General features: G+C 34.0%; 2 protein-coding genes across 4 annotated transcripts; one reads left to right on the top strand and one right to left on the bottom strand.

Annotated features, from left to right (window-relative positions):
• The first annotated feature begins 931 nt into the window (after positions 1 to 931).
• Positions 932 to 9,499, top strand: LOC124833539 (uncharacterized). The gene is made up of 5 exons (XM_047308048.2): positions 932 to 1,111; positions 2,285 to 2,352; positions 2,897 to 3,063; positions 8,534 to 8,603; positions 9,097 to 9,499. Exons 2-5 carry the CDS (start codon positions 2,307 to 2,309, stop codon positions 9,291 to 9,293), a joined length of 480 nt encoding a protein of 159 aa, XP_047164004.1. The 5' UTR covers positions 932 to 1,111; positions 2,285 to 2,306; the 3' UTR covers positions 9,294 to 9,499.
• A 3,396-nt stretch (positions 9,500 to 12,895) lies between these two features.
• Positions 12,896 to 19,582, bottom strand: LOC124833540 (WW domain-containing protein). 3 transcript variants are annotated; one of them, XM_047308049.2, is made up of 11 exons: positions 19,332 to 19,582; positions 18,383 to 18,475; positions 17,751 to 17,869; positions 16,297 to 17,045; positions 15,108 to 16,174; positions 14,767 to 14,979; positions 14,176 to 14,255; positions 13,959 to 14,051; positions 13,809 to 13,882; positions 13,601 to 13,733; positions 12,896 to 13,266 (listed from the first exon to the last, which is right to left on the bottom strand). In XM_047308049.2, exons 1-11 carry the CDS (start codon positions 19,414 to 19,416, stop codon positions 13,183 to 13,185), a joined length of 2,790 nt encoding a protein of 929 aa, XP_047164005.2. In that variant the 5' UTR covers positions 19,417 to 19,582; the 3' UTR covers positions 12,896 to 13,182. The 3 variants fall into 3 exon arrangements, with proteins under 3 accessions (XP_047164005.2, XP_087972846.1, XP_047164006.2); XM_088116720.1 differs by having other exon boundaries at positions 18,121 to 18,475; positions 19,332 to 19,386; XM_047308050.2 differs by having other exon boundaries at positions 18,105 to 18,475; positions 19,332 to 19,386.
• Between the last annotated feature and the right edge of the window lie 1,949 nt (positions 19,583 to 21,531).

Raw genomic sequence — 21,531 nt, forward strand, 5'->3', positions numbered from 1 at the left:
ATACTAATAAATATTTTAAATTTTAAAAATAATAATTAAAAATATAAAATTGAAAAAACAAAAAATATATATAATTATAAATATAATTTTAGATAAAATAAATTTTAGTTATAAATAATATTATGTAATTTTTTTATTATGAGTAATTATTTAAATAAAAGAATAAAAAATTCTTTTATAATGAATAATTGGAAGAATGTAATTACTAAAATGATAAAACTGAAAAACAATTTTCTATTGTGAATAATTATTTAAATTTAAAAAATAATAATTAAGAGAATAAAATTGGAAAAAAGAAAAGCATTAAAGAGGTATATATATAATTATAAATATATAATTATAACTTATATCTTTTTTAAAATTTGATATTTTTTCTAAATTAACCATTTTTTAGATTTAATAATTTTTAAAAAAATAAATATTTTTTGTGATAAAAAAATTACATACAAAATAAATAAAAATCATCAAAACTTTTAATTATAATAAATAATAATATTATTATCTTTTGTTACCATAAAAAAATGCACATACATATGTACCAGTTATTACTAATAGAAATACATGTTATGTGCACATGTGTTATAGATAATAAAACATAATAAAATTACTATAATTATAAAAATAAATATAAACAATTTTTAAAATTTTATTATAGTTAATTTTTATTTGTTTTATAATATTTTTATTATATGGTTATTTTAACTTAAAAATTTAATTAAATTTAAAAATGATTAAATAAATTAATAGTTCAAATTTAAAAAAAATTAAAATATAATGTTAATAAAATAATTAATTAATTTTAAAAAATAGTTAATTAAAAGATAAGATTGGAAGAAAAAAAATTTTATATAATGTTATAGCTAAAACATTTGACCGCCGCAATATTATTTTTCTAATAATAATAAATAAATAAAGATGTGGATGAAGTTTAACGTTCCTTGTGAATTGGAAACAATTTGGTTTCTCTCTTCCCTCTATCTTCTTCTTCCTCTGTTACATTAGGGTTTTCTTTTCTCAGAAGGAGCTTCCAATTGAAACACTATTTTGCAATCCCTCCATACTTTTTCGTTCGCACAATTTGTTAATTTGAAAGAAATCGGCGCCCCGAGTGGTAAGTTACCAATTTTTGTTCCTTTATATGATATCAACTTAAAGGTTCAATTTTGATCGTCTTTTTGGCCACCATTTATCACTTTGTGATTGGTTTGTTGTGCTGTAAATTCTCCCGTTGAGTTTCATTAGAAGCTGTTGGTTATGAAAAACAAGGCAATTTTCCTCGTACATGGTTCTGTTTGTGTTTGTGTTGAGACGTGTGTTATTTTCTTATGGTGGAGGGTGTTGTGTATGCAGAAAAATCGAATTTTAGAGGTTCTGGAAATAGGTCTAAGGGATTTGGTACTTGTGTCATGGGATAAGAGTTTCAAAGACGTTGAAGTGATTAGAGTTTGAATTGTGAAATGGGGTTTTAATTTGGATGCTCTGACAATGTAAAGAAATGTTGATTACCATCTACCAATAGTTGTTTTGTCTTTTAATGAGTTTGGTGAATGGCAAGTTGACTATATTTCGAGATGTCAGACATATTTAATTATTTGGCAGTGATTCATATTCTTGGACAGTGGTGTAAAATGTTTTTATGTTGACTAATCATTTGCACTAGATTCATAGGATGTATGACAGAGTGAATAAGAACTTGAGACTGATGTAAAACAATTTGTATTCCAATTATTCAACAATGAATGTATTCTACTTAAGAAATTTCTGATTTCCTTTTGCTAGATCTTTGCTGTTTATGTTTACCCTCTTATGAAAGTTCTCACATTAAACAAGATGGCTAGGAAGTAGTGGAGAATGTTTTTTAAATCAATGAAGCTGAAGTTTGAAGAGTAGAAGATGATGACAAATTGATTTATTTCTTATTTGCATTGGACAATTGAATCTGCTGGCAATCTAATCATCACTTAACTATAAAGTTGTATAAATGGAGCTCATCTTCAACCCTCTGCCCATGATAACTCTAAGCTGCCCCTGCAATGTGGAGAACCTTCTGCCATACCGTCACCTAAACATTTTTTTTCATTAAAAAAGAAAACTATAATAATCTATGCTGATTTCCATTCTTGGCTCTTTTTTTGGTTGTGTTTTGATCTTTTATTATCATCTTGGAAGTTTGTTGGAGAATTTATCCGTCTTTTGACATTGTTTACTGATATTATCTTCTATTTTCTTCAGTTATACATATAACTTTTTGTTTTTCTAAACTCAAATTTTGTTTTCATGTCAGCTGTCTTCCTGCCTGGTTATCAATGTTGGCTACTAGTGCTGTTACTTCTTTGCCCGTGTTACCACCAGGTAATGACGATTTATGACTTTTTGCATTTCAATTTAAACTTGTGTTTAGGATAAGTATTGAAGAAATTACAGTTCTCATCACTTTATTTTGCATCTGTTTCACAATTCCTGCACATAGAAGTCCTTGGACCAATATTTGTATACTTTATAGGAATGTGAGATTTTGCCAACAAAAGTTCTTAGGCTGTGGTGGTGTGACCAGAGGTCTAGATTGAGCAACCTGCAAACAAAATTGATGCATGTTTCACTGCATTGTTGGTAGCTTTATGATCCAAGCATTAACGTATCCATGTTTGAAATCCGAAATTTTCAACATATCACTTTCATGTAAAAATTTCATCTAATTTCTTAATTACACAATGGATTGGATTCAGTGTGAGGTGAAGATTTAGTACAGGTTGTCCTATTGTCCGCATTTGTGTAAAATGAACTGCTTTCATATACATTTGTTCTCTCTATTTGTATGGGTTACAGTGATTAATGTAACCCTTTGCAATCCCTAATTGAATTTCATTTCTAACAGTGATTGTATTTTTGCTAACAGTGAGAAGAGGTGGCCACCACAACGAGCAGAATGTTGGTACCTCATTGAGTTTACCAAGACTATCATGGACAACTAATAATTCAAAATCTCCTAGTTGTGCACAGTTTCCATTTGGTACAAGAGCTCGCTCTCCTCAAACAGCAACTATAATATGTTCTGCAGCTTTGGTAATGTTCTTTACTTTCTAAAGTTCACCTTTGATTCTTTTGACACTATTAGAATAATTACTGTTATATATCATCATTAAGGCTTGTCTGCTAGACCATTAATGAGTCGTACCTAGTTCTGTACCTAGAGGTCTAGTGCAGACTCTTGATGTTCCATGTACTATTATGTTTTCAATATATATAGAAGATAATGAGAGGGATCAGTTAAGCCCTCAAGAATATATTTTATCAGTTTTAATTTCAAGTTGGTATCAGAGCAGTTCATCCTGCTCTGGTTTCTGTCCTGGGTTGTCCACCAGCATTGTCATTACTGTTCGCATATGTCCAGTGTCCTTTGCCGTTGTCCGTGGTTGTCTTGTCACTATCTGTAGCTGTCAACTGCAATTTGAAGCTCTTCAACTTGGTTCTCTGCCATCTCACATCTGTCCGCCGTTGTCCGCCGCCGTCCGACGTCACTGTTTCGTCCGGCAACCACTGGATCTGGTTCGTCTCTTCATGCGACGACCACCCCACCGGTGTCGGAGTCTGATTCTCCTCCACGCTCCGCCACGCGCAGCTTCTTCGTGCGTTGTGAACAGGCGCGTACTGTTCACACGCTGCCCTCTGCCCGTCGGAAAGTCACCGTGACACCTCCATAGCTGTCGCCTGAGCCTCCTCTCTCTGTTCTGACCCTCAAAACCTTACTTCAGTGAAGTCCAGAAGCTCCCCTTGAAGAAAACCCTAAGAAACCCTCTAGGGTTTTCTGGTTCCTCACTGTCGCACTTTTCTTTCTCCTATTTTTGTCAAGAATGGCGTCTGGAAGTGTTCTTTCTTTCTCAATTACTTCCGAAAAGCTAAACGGAAAGAATTATCTATCTTGGTCTGCTGTCGTGGAAATGTGGTTCCTCGATCAAGGACATTATGACCACTTTGAGTAGGATGGAAGCCAAGTACCTTCTGAAAAAGCTGAACAATGGAAACAAGCAGATTGCCAATTGTGTGCCCTATTGTGGCAATCTGTGGAACCCCGACTGTTGATATCTCTTAGAGCCTTCAATCACTCTTTTTGGAAGAAAGCTCAGCATTTATGCTAATGATATTCAACGTCTATATGATATAGCAAACAAGCTTGCATGTCTCAAAATGACAGACCATGATATGGTCTCCTTCATGACTGAAGCCCAAGCAGTTGTGGAAGAGTTGAGAATGTTCTTGGAAGTGGAATCTTCGGAAGACATCAAGAAGAAGCTTGACAAGTATTATATGGTGATGATCCTCCGTGCTTTACATCCAGATTTGAATAATATCAGAGATCAACTTCTGACAAGTTATGAGGTCCCTCCCTTGGAAGCCTTGACCACACGTCTTCTTTGTGTTCCAGTGCCTCAATCTTAGGAAGCTCATGAAACAATGGAACCATCTGTCATGGTTGCCACGCGAGGAAGAGGAGGACGTGGCACTAGAGGAGGAGGACGTGGCACTAGAGGAGGAGGACGTGGAGGTCGGGGACGTCCACAGTGCGCTTGTTGTAAGAGGGTGGGTCACACCCAAGAAAACTGCTACTATTCCTTGCATGGTTTTCCTTCAAAAACAACCAATATCTCTAAAGCTGAAACTCGCACTTCCAACTCCAAGTTCACTGAGGAAGAGTATCTGCGATTAAAGTCTAACAGCTTGGCACAATCATCTCAGTAGTACGTCCACAGCTTGCATTTCTCAATCCATGGAAGGTCAAAATTCATTGGTAATTGACTCGGGTGCTTCTGATCACATCTATGGTAATACCTCATTGTTCTCAACCCTTTCCCTCCAAGAAAAACCCCATTTCATTACCCTTGCAAATGGCTCTAAAACTTGTTCAAAGGGAGTCGGCCAAGTCTCCCTGTCTCCCTCTCTAATTCTGAAATTTGTTCTTTTTGTCCCTAACTGTCCATTCAACTTAATTTCCTTAAGTCAGTTAACCAAAATGTTACATTGTTCAATAATTTTCGATTCAAAATCTTTTGTTATACAGGAGCGTGGTTCGGGGAGACAAATTGGAAAAGGATATGAAGTTTGAGGTTTATACCATTTTGGATCTCGTCCACGGGTATCCTGTGTTGCAGCACTTCCCCCTAAAGTGTTACATGACCGATTTGGCCATCCTCACTTGTCAAAGTTAAAAAAGATGTGTCCTGAACTAGTGGTCTTCAGACTTTAGAATGTGAGTCTTGTCAACTAGGAAAACATGTTAAATCTGTCTTTCCTAAAAGGTCTCAATTAATGTGTAATTCTAGTTTTTCTATTATTCATTCTGATGTCTGGGGACCCAGTCGCGTCTCTTCTTTTGGTTTTAGGTATTTTGTTACATTTATTGATGAGTGTTTTAGATGTACTTGGGTTTATCTAATGAAAGATCGCTCTGAATTGTTACCCATCTTCACATCCTTTTTGAGTGAAATCAAGAACCAATTTGGTCAAGTAATTAAAATCTTAAGAAGTGATAATGCTAAAGAGTATTTCTCATCCACTTTTTCTGCAATCCTTAGCTCCCATGGTATTTTGCATCAGTCCACTTGTCCTCATACACCCCAGCAAAATGGTATAGTCGAAAGAAAAAATAGACACTTGGTTGAAACTGCCCGTACCCTTTTGCGTGGTGCCCATATTCCGGTTCATCATTGGGGGATGCCATCTTGACTGCATGTTTTCTTATTAATAGGATGCCCTCCTCCTCTCTCAATAATAAAGTCCTTTCTCCATTCTCTTTCCCAATGATCCTCTCTTTCACACCCCTCTTCGAGTTTTTGGTTGTGTATGTTTTGTTCACGACATGTCTCCGGGGCTAGACAAGCTCTCCGCTCGTTCGATCAAATGTGTCTTTTTAGGCTATTCTCGGCTTCAAAAAGGGTATCGGTGTTACTCTCCTGAAACCAAGAAGTACTACATGTCTGCCAATGTTACATTCTTTGAACAAACACCTTTCTTCTCTCCATCTGTTTAAGATGTTCATATCCTCCAACAGGTCCTTCCTCTTCCAGTGGTTGAGTCCAATATCTCCAATTTCTCAGTCAATCCAAGTCATGCTCAAGGTCCTCCCGAACCTTCCTCTCCATATATTGATATCTTCCGACACAGTACCCCGATGGGTAGTCCTCTTCTAGAAAATGGTGGATCTCCTCCTTCAGATTCTTCTCCCTCACCGCCTCCTGCCACGCCTCCTGGTGAAGATGATTTTGGTTGGCCCATTGCTCCCAAAAAAGGTACTCGTTCCACTCGAAACACTCATCCCAATTATAATTTTCTTAGCTATCACAGATTGTCGCCCTCCTTTTGTTCCCTTTTATCCTCAGTGTCTTCTGTGGTTATACCCAAAAATGTAAAAGAAGCACTTGATCATCCTGGATGGCGCCAAGCCATGATTGTAGAAATGCAGGCTCTTGATCACAGTAATACTTGGGAGCTTGTGCCACTTCCCCCGGGCAAAAAGGTTGTTGGTTGTCGATGGGTATATGTAATTAAAGTTGGCCCTAATGGTGACATTGGCAGCAATTCGTCATTGGTCACTTCATCAATTGGATATCAAAAATGTCTTTCTTCATGGTGATCTTGAGGAAGAAGTTTATATGGAGCAACCTCCTGGGTTTGTTGCTCAGAGGGAGTCTGGTATGATTTGCAAATTGCACCGATCTTTATATGGGCTCAAGCAATCACCACATGCTTGGTTTGGAAAATTCAGCTCCATTGTTCAAAAATTTGGGCTAAAACGCAGTGAAGCAGATCATTCAGTCTTTTATTATCATTCGTCTCGCGGGAAATGTGTTTACTTAATAGTATATGTTGATGATATAGTCATTACAGGAAATGATATATGTTAATGATATAGTCATTACAGGAAATGATACTGCTGGAATATCTCAATTGAAGGAGTACTTGTGTAGACATTTCCAAACTAAGGATCTTGGAAGCCTCAAATACTTCTTAGGCATTGAAGTAGCTCAGTCAAAAGATGGAGTTGTAATCTCCCAAAGGAAGTATGCTCTGGATATTTTGCAAGAAACAGGCATGTTTGATTGTAGACCGGTTAACAGTCCTATGGACCCAAATCAAAAATTAACAACAAAAGAAGGTGAGTTATTCTTCGACCCGAAGAGATATAGGAGGCTAATTGGAAAACTAATCTCTCACTATTACAAGGCCGGATCTATCTTTTGCAGTTGGAGTGGTTAGTCAGTTCATGCAAGCTCCATGTGTTGGCCATTGGAATGCTATCATTCGCATTCTAAGGTATGTGAAAAAGGCTCCCGAGCAAGGGCCTTTATATGAAGAAAAAGGAAGCCTTCAGGTATAAGGATATTGTGATGTTGATTGGGCAGGTTCTCCTATTGATAGACGATCTACTACTGGATATTGTGTTTTCCTTGGAGGAAACATTATCTCATGGAAAAGTAAGAAACAGAATGTAGTGGCTCGATCAACAGCTGAAGCTGAATATAGGGCAATGGCGTCACTAACATGTGAACTTATATGGGTGAAGCAGTTCCTTCAAGAGCTTAGCTTCTGTGACATCCAGAGTATGAAGATGTATTGTGATAACCAAGCTGCTGTTCACATTGCATCAAATCCAGTGTTTCACGAGAGAACTAAATATATAGAAATTGATTGTCATTTTGTTCGGGAAAAGTTATTGTCAAAAGAAATATGTACCGAGTTTGTTGGATCATTAAGGAGTTTGTTGGATCAAATGACTAACTCTTATTTGTTCCAAGCTTGGTACATACAATCTGTATGCTCCAGCCTGAGGGGGAGTGTTAGAATAATTACTGTTATATATCATCATTAAGGCTTGTCTACTAGACCATTAATGAGTCGTACCTAGTTCTGTACCTAGAGGTCTAGTGCAGACTCTTAATGTTTCATGTACTCTTGTGTTTTCGATATATATAGAAGATAATGAGAGGGATCAGTTAAGCCCTCAAGAATATATTTTATCAGTTTTAATCTCAAGTGACACATTTCAGAACGCTAACTCCCCTAAATTTGATATTTTTTCATATAGAACTTGGTTTTGTTCAGACCTACTAGGCATATAAAGTCTAACCACTTGGGGAAAACTTCATTTGAGGCAACATCTTTAATGGCCACTTGGGACATTTTGGGAACATGGAATAAATGACTTTTAAAAGTCACGTTGTATATTGATTTTCATTTGTATTTGTGGCATTCTACTTTAAGGCATTAAATATCATACATCAATGTGCATCCAAGGTTTACATGCTTTGATGTGTTATCTGTCTTTGGTCTGAAAATATCTAAGTTTAACCATTTCTGTACTTTTAGTCCCTTACCCTGTAGACATTTTTCATTCTATTATTTCCCCATTTTTATCCTAAGAATTTTTAAAACAATTTACATGTGCTGAGATTTTATTTTTTTTTACACACGCATAATTATAATAAAAAAACAATATTTGATAGATCATCCATTTACTAGCATCCTCTGATATGTGCAGAATGCAAGATGTGGTGCAGAGCAAACCCAAACTGTTACTCGAGAGGCTCCTACAATTACTCACATTCCTGGTAATTGCTGAGCCATCATTACTGGTTTTTTGAGTCCTTTTAGTCAGGGCATATCCCTTCTTGTTTTGCAATTTATTTGTCTATTTTTAACTAATAATTAAGGACCTGTTCAGAGGAAAAAAGTTTAGCTTCTTCAAAGCTAAAATTATCTTATATGCGAGTTATAAGTCAGAGTTTGGAAAAGCTTACCTGAAATGACTTCTACGAATTAACTCATTATAAACTAACTTTACTTTTAGTTTATGGAGAAACTTATCCAACTTTTCCTTTTTACTTTTTTCTCTAGAAGTGCTTATGGTGAAGTTTCTCCAAACAAGCCTTTATTGCCCCTTCTAAAAGAAGTACCATGCTTCCTAACATGGAAAATTGAGCAGAAGTCCTTTAAAATAAAGTTAACTCCGTTGTAATTTGTGCTACATGTTATCTGTTACGTGTAGACTCTTATTCCCAAGCATGTTCTAGATTGCTCATCCTGGTTTAATTCAATTTTCAGGAAAGGAGAAGTCACCACAGCTTGACGACGGAGGAACTGGATTTCCACCTCGTGATGATGATGATGGTGGTGGTGGAGGCGGCGGAGGTGGAGGCAACTGGTCTGGCGGATTCTTCTTTTTTGGGTTTCTTGCTTTTCTTGGTTTCTTAAAGGATAAGGAAACCGAAGACACATACGGGGATGACCGAAGAAGGTGAAGAAGAATAGGTCACCACAAATGCATGCTTAACTTGAAGTATTCTTTAATTTCCTCTGTCATATTTGCATACCATAATAGGTTGCATTGGTCAATTGATGTTCTGGGCTTGCGTGAGATGATGTAATGCGCAGAATTTTGTAATTCCACTTGAAACTTTAGTATGTGAGGAAATGTAATAATAATTAGTATCAAATTACATCAGTATCTGATTAGCCTTGGCTTTACTGTAGTAGCTTCAGTTTTTTTTACCTAAATGGAGTTTTTCATCCCTTATCTTACACAACAATGGAATCATGGAACACAATAATATAAGCATTTCATTGTATCAAATATTACTGCAATAAAGCTAATTCATTCTAAATTGTATCACTTTACAAACCTGAAAATAGAGTTAATGGACACCGGTGAAAGATTCACGCAAGTAATTGTAAATTCACGCATACTCTTTTCTCTTGCATTTTTTATTGAGTTAATATTCTTTTTCATATACTAAAGCTTTATACGGTTTTCCTGACGAAGAAAAATTAGTGGATCTTAATTGGGTAACATCCCGTATGAGTATGGACTACTAATTCTCATAATGCACAGTGGATAAATATGAAATATACAAATTATCAATAGAGTTATATGGTATAATAATCATATTAACATAGAATATGTACAAGAATACATAAAGGATTATACAAGTTTTTCAAAAACTAAATAACTATTAAAGAAACATTTAACTAAAACTCCAAAAGATCACTCCAGAACATCTTCGACCTTTACCAAAGACATGTTAACATTTAATTTATTATCTGTTTCCACCAAACAAATGATCATTAAAAAAAAATAATATAAACAAAAAGAATATAAGATAAACTAGTATTAAAAAAATTTATAAAACAATTTAACATATTACATATTAGTTCAACATTTATAATATTTTATAAATCATATAATTATATAAACAGTTGGCTCAAAACTTAATTATTCGGATACATGTTTTGATATAGAACTTCACTATAGATGTGTATTCATAGTAGTATTTATGCTCTGGAGAGTCATAAACGTAAAGGTTATTCTACTATTCACAAGGTTAATCTCTTACACCTGAAACCAAAAGTTCAGGATAAAGACTTATCATTATCTTTTCTACCCCATACATCTCTGTATGAGTTGAATGGTAGTATATCAAGATATCTACTTTTTGAATTGTCATATGAGAAAGCATACACTAAACAAAACTATAACTAATTTCTCCTTGAATTGGTTCCAACCATTCTTAAATGAACATCACAAATCAATTATCACATTAACATTCACAAAAAATCCTTTATCGATTATAAACTAACAAAACACACGAGTTTAATGTTAGATTTTGTTAATCTCATTAAACGAGAATATTCTAACGAGATCATCATTGAATCTCACAAGCTTAATATATCACAAATATCTTGTCCAACGAGATTATTCTTGTCTAATGAACACCAAATCAATAACTCTTTAACTTTGAGCTCGTCCAACAATCATATTTTCGCCTAGCGAAGGCCAAGTTAGTGAATCCCTTGACTTTGTTGGTTTCGCATAGCGAGTAAATCTCGTATAGCAACAACTAAGTTAGTAGTTTCCAGACTTTAACCTTGTCCAACGAGAGTATATTTGCCTAACGAGTCTGCATAATTCTGCAGAACATACATTGTGCATATTTAGGACTTACTAGCCTCTACAATTCAACCAATCTTAGATGACCAAACCAAATTGTTCTTAGATTATATACATTTTAACCACACAATCCACCTCAAATACAGACTTAAATCATTCAATCATAACAGAGTTTCAATCACATTGTTTCTAAGGCTAATTCAAACTTCCTAATTCAACTCAATAGGTCATATTTCATTAGACAATTCAAATAGACAATTCAACTGCCATACAAACATCCATGCATGACTGAAAAACCTTAGTCAAGGATCCAAACACTAGAAGTATGGTCAAGCAAATCCAAGAAGAGTCATTAGTGGAAAGCGAAATCAAGCTCTTCTTCTCTTAGGCCATCATGGTGTAGAATAAACTTAGGCCTTGTATTTTGGACCAAGTAGAATAAAGTTTTAGATCACCTAAGTCAACAAAGGCCAAGGCCCAATGTTGACCAAAGTGGGGCATCCAAAAGTTAAAGTGGGGCTCAAGAAAGGGTTGTTCAAAACTTTGAAAGAGTGGTCATGTGTCATACTCACATTGGAAAAGATTTCTCATAGGTAGTGGTCACATATCATTCTTCTAACGGAAAGGATTTTTTATACTTGACATTCTCCTAATGGAAAGAATTTTTCACTTTATTCTCCAAGCTAGCCAAGGTTGAGTTTTAGGTCCAACTTTTACAATTTGGAGACACCCTTAATCTATAAATAGAGGTGTCTCTTACTCTTATAATCACCTTTGAATTTGAGTAAAGTTATGCTGTCATTTTTATGTCATACTTATCTTAGGTCACCAAAGACTAGAGTATCATGTGTGGTCTCCTCTGGCCACCTTCATCTAAAGAGTAGAAATTAAATTACTTTTTTACAGAAACTGATCAAGTAGACTTGAATATCTAATCTTAAGAATCACTCAAGCGATACAGGGAATCAAAAAACTTAGACAAATAATAGAAAGTCTTAAAAAAAAGAATTGTGAAAAAATAGTGTGTATTTAAATAATAAAAATCATTAATAAAAATTATATTTATACATTTAAAATTTTAATAATTAAATAATTAAATTTTATTATTTAAAACACTCTCTTCCCTCTAATACTTGATTTTCTAAATTCTTACAAATTGTCTCTATCATACTAATAATGACTCTTCTTATATTATTTTGTTATTAAAAGTACTAATGATGATAATATTATAAAAATTATTACACTACTAATGATAGCACCATCTCTATTTAGTCTACTTTTAACCAAGACATCTCACTACTATATGAAATTATTCTTGTTAATAATCTTTGATGAAATTGTGCTTGACGTCAAACACACTTTCAATTAGAATATTAAAATACTCAATTAAAAATATAAAAAAAAAGTTTAATAAAAATACAATTAAAAATAATCAAATTAATTAAAACAATTAATTAAGACTAAAAAAGATATAATTTCTTTAAAGTGTTACTTTTCATCGCTTTTACTTTAACGGTAAAAATTGATTTGCTCGTTAAAACATCAAATTGATACAGAAAAAATGAAGAAAAAGAACAAAAGAAAGATGTTACTGAAATAAGTGTCTCCACAAATTCTTTAAATTGAGACAGCAAATGCTGCAAACGGTTGATCGTTGATTTTCACCAGATTTTACACATTTCAACTGATTTTCATTATTTTCCATTCCAAGGCTCATCTGTATTATATATTTTGCAAACCAAACCAGTTTCCGTGAAATTTCAATACTTCTATTTCAACAAGTTTTTTCATAGAGAAAAAACAAACACTTGAAATAGAAAATTATCTTAACTTTTTCATAACTTAAAATTAACAAATAAAAAATCATATTTTTTTATAAGTTTTATTTTTCTACCTTACATATAAATTAAAAATTCATATAGGAAATCGTCATGAAGAAATTTGTGGAAACAGCTCTACGTCTTATATGTCCCTTCCTTTCCTTTGAATTATACACACAAAAATGGTCCACAATAACAATATTTACCATGGTTCAATTCTGCACCACCACCACCACCACCACCATTTCAAACAAAAAAGTGAGCTGCTATTTAGAAATGCTCTGTCGTAGTACATATAAAGGTCAGGAATAAATCAAATATCTCGGTTTTCTAGCATGCCCCCCAGACACTAATTAAAGCCTACTAACACAATACGAGGAAAAGAGAAACAAAAAGTTCTAAGCATTAAAATCCTTTGTTAGCTCATCTTGTTGGCCTAGTCCATGTTGTCTCCGAGGTGATGGTGTTACCATAATAAATCTGTTTTGTACTATCGTCCCAATAAGCCTGAATACCAAGTAAAAATGAGTAAGACAAAATGACTCAGTTTCATGGTTTATAGAGAAAATGAATAAGGTTCGGTGTATAGAAGTTATGGTTATGACTTATTACTATTTGCTTAAGAAACAAGTTTACTAGTAGTTGAAAACACTCAAGAAAAGTGGTTACCCCAAGTTAGCTCAGTTGAAGCAGAAATATAAATTCTGTAATCAGAAGTGCTTTTAACCCATCCTTCTCAAATCAAATTTCTCTCTCTAGAAGTGAGGACAACAGATATTGCAGCAGCATACTGAATGCGATTGTTTTAAAGAGCGCATTAAAAAGGTTAATGAACACATACCTGCCAATTACTTGGGAGACCCTTGGCGAGTTCAGTCAGATCTGGTTGTTGTTGGTTCTGCTTAATAGCATCTTGCGGTTTGCTACCAGATTCTTTTGCTGCCTGTGCTCTCTTGCGTTTGACCTTCTCTCGCCTGAAAACAAGAAATCTAATTATTGTGCAAGATGGACGGGTTAATGTGAAATTAAAGGTTTCTGGAGTTCCATACCAATCACCACCAAGAGGCTGAAAATTAGCATTATCTTTGGCCTCTCCACTTGCAATTTGCTTGGCATGCCACTCCTAAAATCAAAGGAAATTGAGAGACAAAGATCCCGAAGACTGAAACGTTTAATGAAGGTAAGTTCCACATGCAAACCTCTATTTCCCTTTGGCGCTTTCTTTCTAAGGCCTCATACACACTGTCAGGTTCTTCCTCTTCTTCAAGCATCTCCTCTTTAGCTGCCTTCCACTAATAACAGAAAGAGACCAGAAAGGTCAAATATTAGAAACTAATATCAATTTCACATTGAAGAGGAAATAATACAGCAAATGAAATAAGAAAATCTACATATTTTTATTTTAAAAAATCCTACCTTGTCTACCAAACTTGAAACTTTCTTATTAGACTTTAACGAGGATCCAACTGCAACTGCTCGCTTCCTAGTGCGAGCAACTGAAAACAAGGAAAAATAAGAATCAAGAATGGAAGGATTGCTATTTATCATATAGCTTCACGGGCACAAACATCATTCAACAATTACATTTCAAATTTAAAAGGATGAACGAATAAAAACAATTAGGAAGAAACTGTATGCAGATGCTTGAAAAATAAATAAACCTAATTATCAAGAATACCAAAAATGCATTGTCTAAGAGTGGACAATTTGAAAACACGAATTAACCTCTCAATCCACAAATGGAAAGGCGTGCATACAAATAAACCACTCATTACCGTCAGCCAATACAAGGAGGGAGGAAGAAGGTTAAAACGACACTACCAAGTACTTGCAACTGAATATAGTCAATTATTAAAAACAGGATATAATACCTAATAAACCTAGGAATGTGTTCTAGAACCCTTAGATTGCGAACAAAACCAATCAGCCTCTTAACTTTACAAACTGAATTTGAAACAGGATCAACCAACCAGTAACACTAGACTGACTCTTGCTTGACATCTGTACCTTTAGATTGGGCTTTAGAAACTACTGATGAGGCATTATTTTCTGCAGCAGTTTCAGAAGAAGCCGGAGGTAACGAGACACCTTCATCAACTGAAACAGTTGCAGGTGCCTGGATACTAGATGAGGTGGACGGAACATCACTAGATAACCAGTTGGCCCCACCAACACCAGAACCGTTAATATTGATAGCAGGTATGGGCTTTGAACCAGCTCCTGAAAAATTAAAGGAAACCACATTGATTTAAAGAAATGTTGGAATTACTCAGAGTCGGACAGTATTATTTACAGTAATAGAAAAATAGAAATTGCATCACTGTCATATGGTACCAAAACAAACCTACCATCTTGAACATCATAATAAGCAACAGTGTCAGTTGGATTGATCATAACTTGAGGATTTTCACTATACATGTTAGGAATCGCGCTATTATAGTAAATCTGTGCAGGGGGCATAGCAATTTGTCCATATATATTACTGCTTGGGACTTCAGCAGCTGTCTGACCATAATATTCAACAGCAACACCAGGATAAGATAGAGTATACTGGGCATAGGAAAGGGGCTGCCCTGTCTCAGCATAAGATGGTAGAATACTATAAGAAGGTGGTAGCGGATCACCAGGTGGAGGAGGCACCTGATCATTATCTGGCGGTGGTGGTGGAGGCACATGCTCATTATCAGGGGGTGGAGGAGGAATCCATTCATCATCTGGTGGGGGAGGAACAACAAACTCACCCTCCTCAAGCAACACAGAATGGTAGTCCATAGGAGGATTCAACTGAACCACTTGATCTATTTGCACAGAATCCTTTGCAACAGGCACATCCATGACAGCAGTATTGTCTGAGGAATTCATATCTTCGACTTCCATATCAATATCCATATCAACATCTTCACCGGATACATACCCATGTTTATGAATTGGTTCCTGGGGATTTATAACTGCTTCAACTTTTGAATTAATATCTACACATGTTTCCATATGACTACCAGGAGAACTAGACGATGGAACATGCTGACCATTGGTAAAAAAATTATTGTTGATATCTTTTACAACTACAGCTGAACCATCAACCTGAGATCCATGACAAGCTTCAGAAGTAAGAAGGCTCCCTTTGCTCTTACTTTGATCTACCTCATACTCATGTTCCATACCATTCAATTGGTCCCCCAATTCTTCACAGACAGAGACATTTTTATCCTCAACTTCATCATGTGAAGATTTACCAGTTTCAAGCAAATCATCGTTGATTAAACTTTCAAGCAATTTTATCTTTCTGTCAGAATGCACCCAGAAAGGAAGCAAAGATGATCCGTGTGAAGCAAGAAACCTAATATCAGAGAGCCTAATCTCAATCTCTAGCATGTACTTTGACAGGAATTCCTGGCCTTGAAGATTTTCCTTTGACCTGTGCAGTATTCTGTTAGTTACTTAAATCTGGAACTGGAAAAAATAAGCTATGAAACAAATAAATAATCAAACAAAATTCTGAAAATAAATAATAAAGAGCCGCTAACGTTATATACATACTTTTTCAGTGATTCCAGCCTCTCTAACAAACTCTCACACTGATTCACAAGACGAGAAGGAAAATCAAGGTCCACTTGCTGTTCTTCAACACTAAACTTGGAAACAGATGAATGATGTTCACCTTCGAATATACTCATATGACTGTCATCTCTTGTCAATTCATTACCATTAACATCAGAACCCTGATTTTGACTTCTACATTCAACACTACCTTCATTCATTTGGGACCCATGACCATACAACTCTTTATGAGAAGTCCTTGTAGCATCCAAAGAAGTGTCAGTAGTGAAAGCAGCAGAAGTGTCCAGCATAACAGTTGAGAGCACACTGGAACTATCACCAACAGCAGCACCCTCCGTTTTATCATTAACAGAAGCATGAGGTATCAAGTCATTAGCCAACTGATCTGTAGGAGCCAAGACCTGGGGCACTTCCCATGAAGTTTCACCGGTTTCAGTGTTCCAGTAGTAATAGCTTTGGCTTTCCTCATGCATCACGATCTTCCACCCCATACCAACATCAGTGACAACTCTTTCATCAAAACTTTCAGAGACACATATTTGATCTTTGGAAACCATTCCATTTTCCAAATTTCCAGTAACACCGTGACTTTCATTTCTTTCACAGGATCCGGCATCAACTGAAGCAGAATTTGGCATTGCATTTTGCTGTTCGTTATTTTGAGGAACAAGATCTGCAGAGACACTGATATTCACATCTTTGGAGCCTTCATCGAGTTCACCCTTACCCTAACAAAAATAAAACAGTAAAATATATAAATAATAAATAAAAATATAGCTTACTCACTGTAGGATTAAGCACCACCCACATTCCATAGACAATATTTCCTCAAATTAATTATGACTGGGTCAGCATTCAGGAATATCCAAATATCAAACAATGCAATGAAACGTAAAAAAGGAGTACACAACTCATACTTCTAGATAGAAGCACTAAATAAATATGAATATCGTAATATATTATGAACAAGTTAAAAATGAATATCATATCATATTATATTATATTATATTATGAACAAGGTAAACAGAATTCCATTCAAAAGAAGTACTCAAAGTTTCACAAATCATAAGCCTCAAATTAAAAAATAAAAATCATATTACAGCATCAGAAAAGTGGACCTCAAGCAAAGGACGCCAGAATTGAAATTTTATAAAATTTGCTAACGAATGATAGACACAAAAACTTGTAATTCATAGCCATTAAGAAAACAGGATATCACTCTCTCAAATAACAGGAGCATACAATTAATCCATAAAAAAGCAATTCAAATATAACACTAACATTGAACCAAGCCAAGTATTGGTGGCACACCCCTCCTTACCATTAGAGATTTAATCTAGAAGATTATTAAAATCAAGAAATATCAATTTAAGCACTGCAAGGAAAGCCACAAAAATGAAGCTCAGACATATATCTAGTAGGTCATAGAATACCTCTTCATTGAGCACAGGGCTTTGCAAATTCGCATCATTAAGCCTTTTGCTTGATCCGTCGTCCCCTTCATCATCACTATATTGCCCAAGTAGCAGCAAGGGATTTTGCGGTTCTTGACCTGAAGACAAGATGCCAGCATGTTAGAAACTACAGAAATGCTGGATTATTGACCATGAAACAGCAAGAGCCTTAAAAAAACTATTAAAAAAGGTGTGCTACAATTGACAAGACAAAAAGCAACTCAAGGATGAAAAATAGATTCACAAGCATTTTAGCTTGTATAATCTAAGTCACCTGTTACAATGGGAAATGTCAGTTAGTCATTAAGAAAATAAAGTCAAAAACATACGAACCGATAAAACTTTTTACCGTCTGAACCTCAGTAATCCCTTGATGCAGCCAAAGGGGGGAAAACGAGATTACGAGTCATTCATATTTCAAAGTGGCAGGGCCGACGTCATCTGAAATGAATATTCCCAAGACCACACAGCAGCCCTACAGTCTGCGAACAGTTTCTTGGGGCAAACAACAAAACATGTCTTGTATATATAGATCCATATTTCCACCAATTTAATGTTGAGCACTCATGTCCTCTAAATATAGTCCTTTTGAGAAAACTGACAGAACCCACCTGAAGACGAGGGTGAATTGGGTAACCCATCACGATGTTGAGAATCAGTATCTCCTCCAGCATCACCATGTAGAGTGGAGCCACCCAACTCTCCTGGAGAGGTATCAGATTAAGAACATAGCATGACAAGTAAAGAAATGTATTAAAAGCCATTTCCATAATTTGATTCTAGAAAAAAAAAACCCTGGCATCCTCTTTGACAGGTGTACTACGCTCAACGCTCAAAGCATAGCTTTTCAAAATCAGTAATCTTCTACAATAAAATATGTCTTGTGCATAGTTCTACAAGTCATGCGCATTCCAGATCATTGCACTTGCGCCAATTATTTTTCAGACACATAAAAAATAACTAATACATGGATAGAAACTAGCCAACAGATAGCGCCCAAATATGTGAAAACTCTAAACTTCTTATTTCGCTTAAGACAAAAAACATATGTAACAACAGCACACGCCTAATTTCAACCAACGACAATGTGAAAAAAAAAAACAAGTGCGAGAAACCCCGGAAAGCATGAACAATACAGTCTGGTGAGATAAGACAAGTATCATTGTAACATGCATATATCAACTCATTCCAATCTCGTAACAATAGACTAACCACGAACAAGTCATACTACAATCACTTCCAGTAAAAAATAAAAGAAAAAAAATGAAGAAAAAAAGTAGAAAGCAAAAATAATACAACAGGGAAAAGATCATAGAGACATTGAAATGGATAAACTATCTCGTTCGAAATTCATGTACAAATCATATTACTTTCATCCTCAATTAAACTCTAACAAAACCTTAGAAAACAGTAATAGTACAAATTTAAAAAAAAAATCATAATCAGCAAAGATATGGACCAAAATTAGGGTTTTCGAATTCGAACTAATAAGACAAAGATCACAGAATAAAAAATTGAACATTCAAACGAGAGGTTATAGGAAGCAAAGATAGTGACTACCAGAGGGTTCCGCAAAAAGATCGAGTTTGACTCGGCGACCGGAGTTGCTGAGAGCGGCGAGACGACGCTCTTTTCTCTTCCCCATTCGATTCGCTCTTCGAATTTCGATTCAACAAACGGCCAGTGGAGGAAACCGAGCTGCAGATTCTAGGGTTTGTTTGCAGTGATCTTTTGCTTTTTAGTCTCAGAAGAACCAAAAACGAACAAAGCAGATGATAACGAATCGGGTCACTTGGTACGGTTTCAAATATTCGGGTCGAGCAACTCGGATACGGTTCCTCTGCAGTTCCGTGCCAAGCTCGTTAATACTTACAGTGTCATCATATTTGAGCGCCACGTGGAAAAGTCAAAGGTATAAATAATATAAATAATTTTAATACACTTATTACTGAAATTATTTTACTTTCAATAAATACATTTCATTTACTACACTTATTCTTTAATTAACAATATAAATTTTAAAAAATATTAATCAATAATATATTATCATCTGAGAAGATATATAGTTTTTAAATAAAATTATTAAAACTGCAAATAACTTGAGATAAAAGTAGTAATATTTTCTTTTTTTCTTTTTATTTTTGTGTGATATTGAGGTTTGTATTTTTTTATTTCATTAATATATCTTATCAGGTTTAAATATATTTTTTAAATTTTAAAATATTCTTAATTTTGGTTTTTAATTTTTAATTACTTATAACTTTATTCTATAAGACTTCTGAGATTCGTTATCTTTTTCTTTTCTCTTTCTTCATTATTTTCTTAAGAAACTTTATCTTTTTAACTTTTATCTTTCCATGTCTCTTTTAAATTTCTTAGTTTAATTAATTCATATCTATTATCTATTTCAACATCATATCAATGTCTGGCATGGAGTACACAATGATTAAATGACCAATCTTCTTTCAATTAAAATAAGTTTCCTTTTCTCTTAAAATCATTAAATTTATTTTCTTATTAGGATTTGAATTTAATGTTGGATTGATTAATTAAGAAAAGTGGTTTTTTCAATTAATTTAGTATTGAAGTTTTGTTTTATTTAGTTCTGTTAGCTTAAGTCTCTATCATTTTGATATTCACCAACTTTTGTATATTTATTACTTAGTATAGAAGTCACTTTTAAGGGAATTTTTCTTTGATTAACAATTAATAATATGTTAAATTTAGAATGTTTGTTGAAACTCAATTTGACTTAATGCACATGAAACTACTAAAAAGTTGAAAGCAATTTTATAAAAAATTTATAATTTTGAATTTATTAGTTCTATATGTTAAAACAGTATGAGTTAATTCAGTCTATTTTTTTAGTTAAAAATTTTGAAATTTGGTTTAACTTGAATGGATCATGTTTTTTAATTTATTTTATATATTTATTGTAAAATAGATTATTCAGTTTATTTATTTTTTACAGTAATATAACTAAAGTGTTTAATTATTTTACCTAATATTATTATAAAATTATAGTTAAAAATTAAAATATTAATTAACACGTATAATTTAATAAATAAATAAATTAAAAACCTAAACTATTTATATATTATTAAATAAACATTCCAACTTAAATAGTAAAAAATAATAAAAAGTTATAATAAAAAACTTCTAAAAAAATTATAAAATCAATAAATAAAACTATTAGTGGTGGATTATGATGAATTCACTCTTATTGTCTTTTATTATCTTTTTAAATGAATTAGGTGAGTCATATTTAATTCGACCCACATTAAAATAAATTATTCATATGATTATCCTTTTCTAATATCATCATTGTATTTTCATTCAAATATTTTTCATTGAGTCACATGGCGGTTGGTGATTATTTTTTCTTCTTTATCGTATTAACTAATTCTTCAACTTACATTATGTCTATAGTGTGTTGGAAATCAATTATATCTTGAAACAATCATATGATCCAATCCTCCAAAACATTTCAAACACAAAGGTACAAGTTTTTCTCTTATAGCATCTTGCAAATTAATATTTTAATGTTAAAATCAAGTTGCTTTAAATAATTATGATTATGATTTATTTGGGTAGAAAAAAAGGGTTTGATAATTGACCTACCCTTACTTAGGAAGAAAAAGAAAGCCTTTGTGGTTGTAAAGTGTTGGTTGTAAGACTAATAGTTGTTTCTTCTCAGGAAGAGATGTTCCACCTACCCTTGCTTATTAACTCCTCCAATTTTATTCAACTTTCAATTTCA

The sequence above is a fragment of the Vigna umbellata genome, chromosome 5, assembly GCF_029865625.1.
Source record: "Vigna umbellata cultivar VRB3 chromosome 5, Vumbellata_1.0, whole genome shotgun sequence".
Classification (NCBI taxonomy): domain Eukaryota; kingdom Viridiplantae; phylum Streptophyta; class Magnoliopsida; order Fabales; family Fabaceae; genus Vigna; species Vigna umbellata.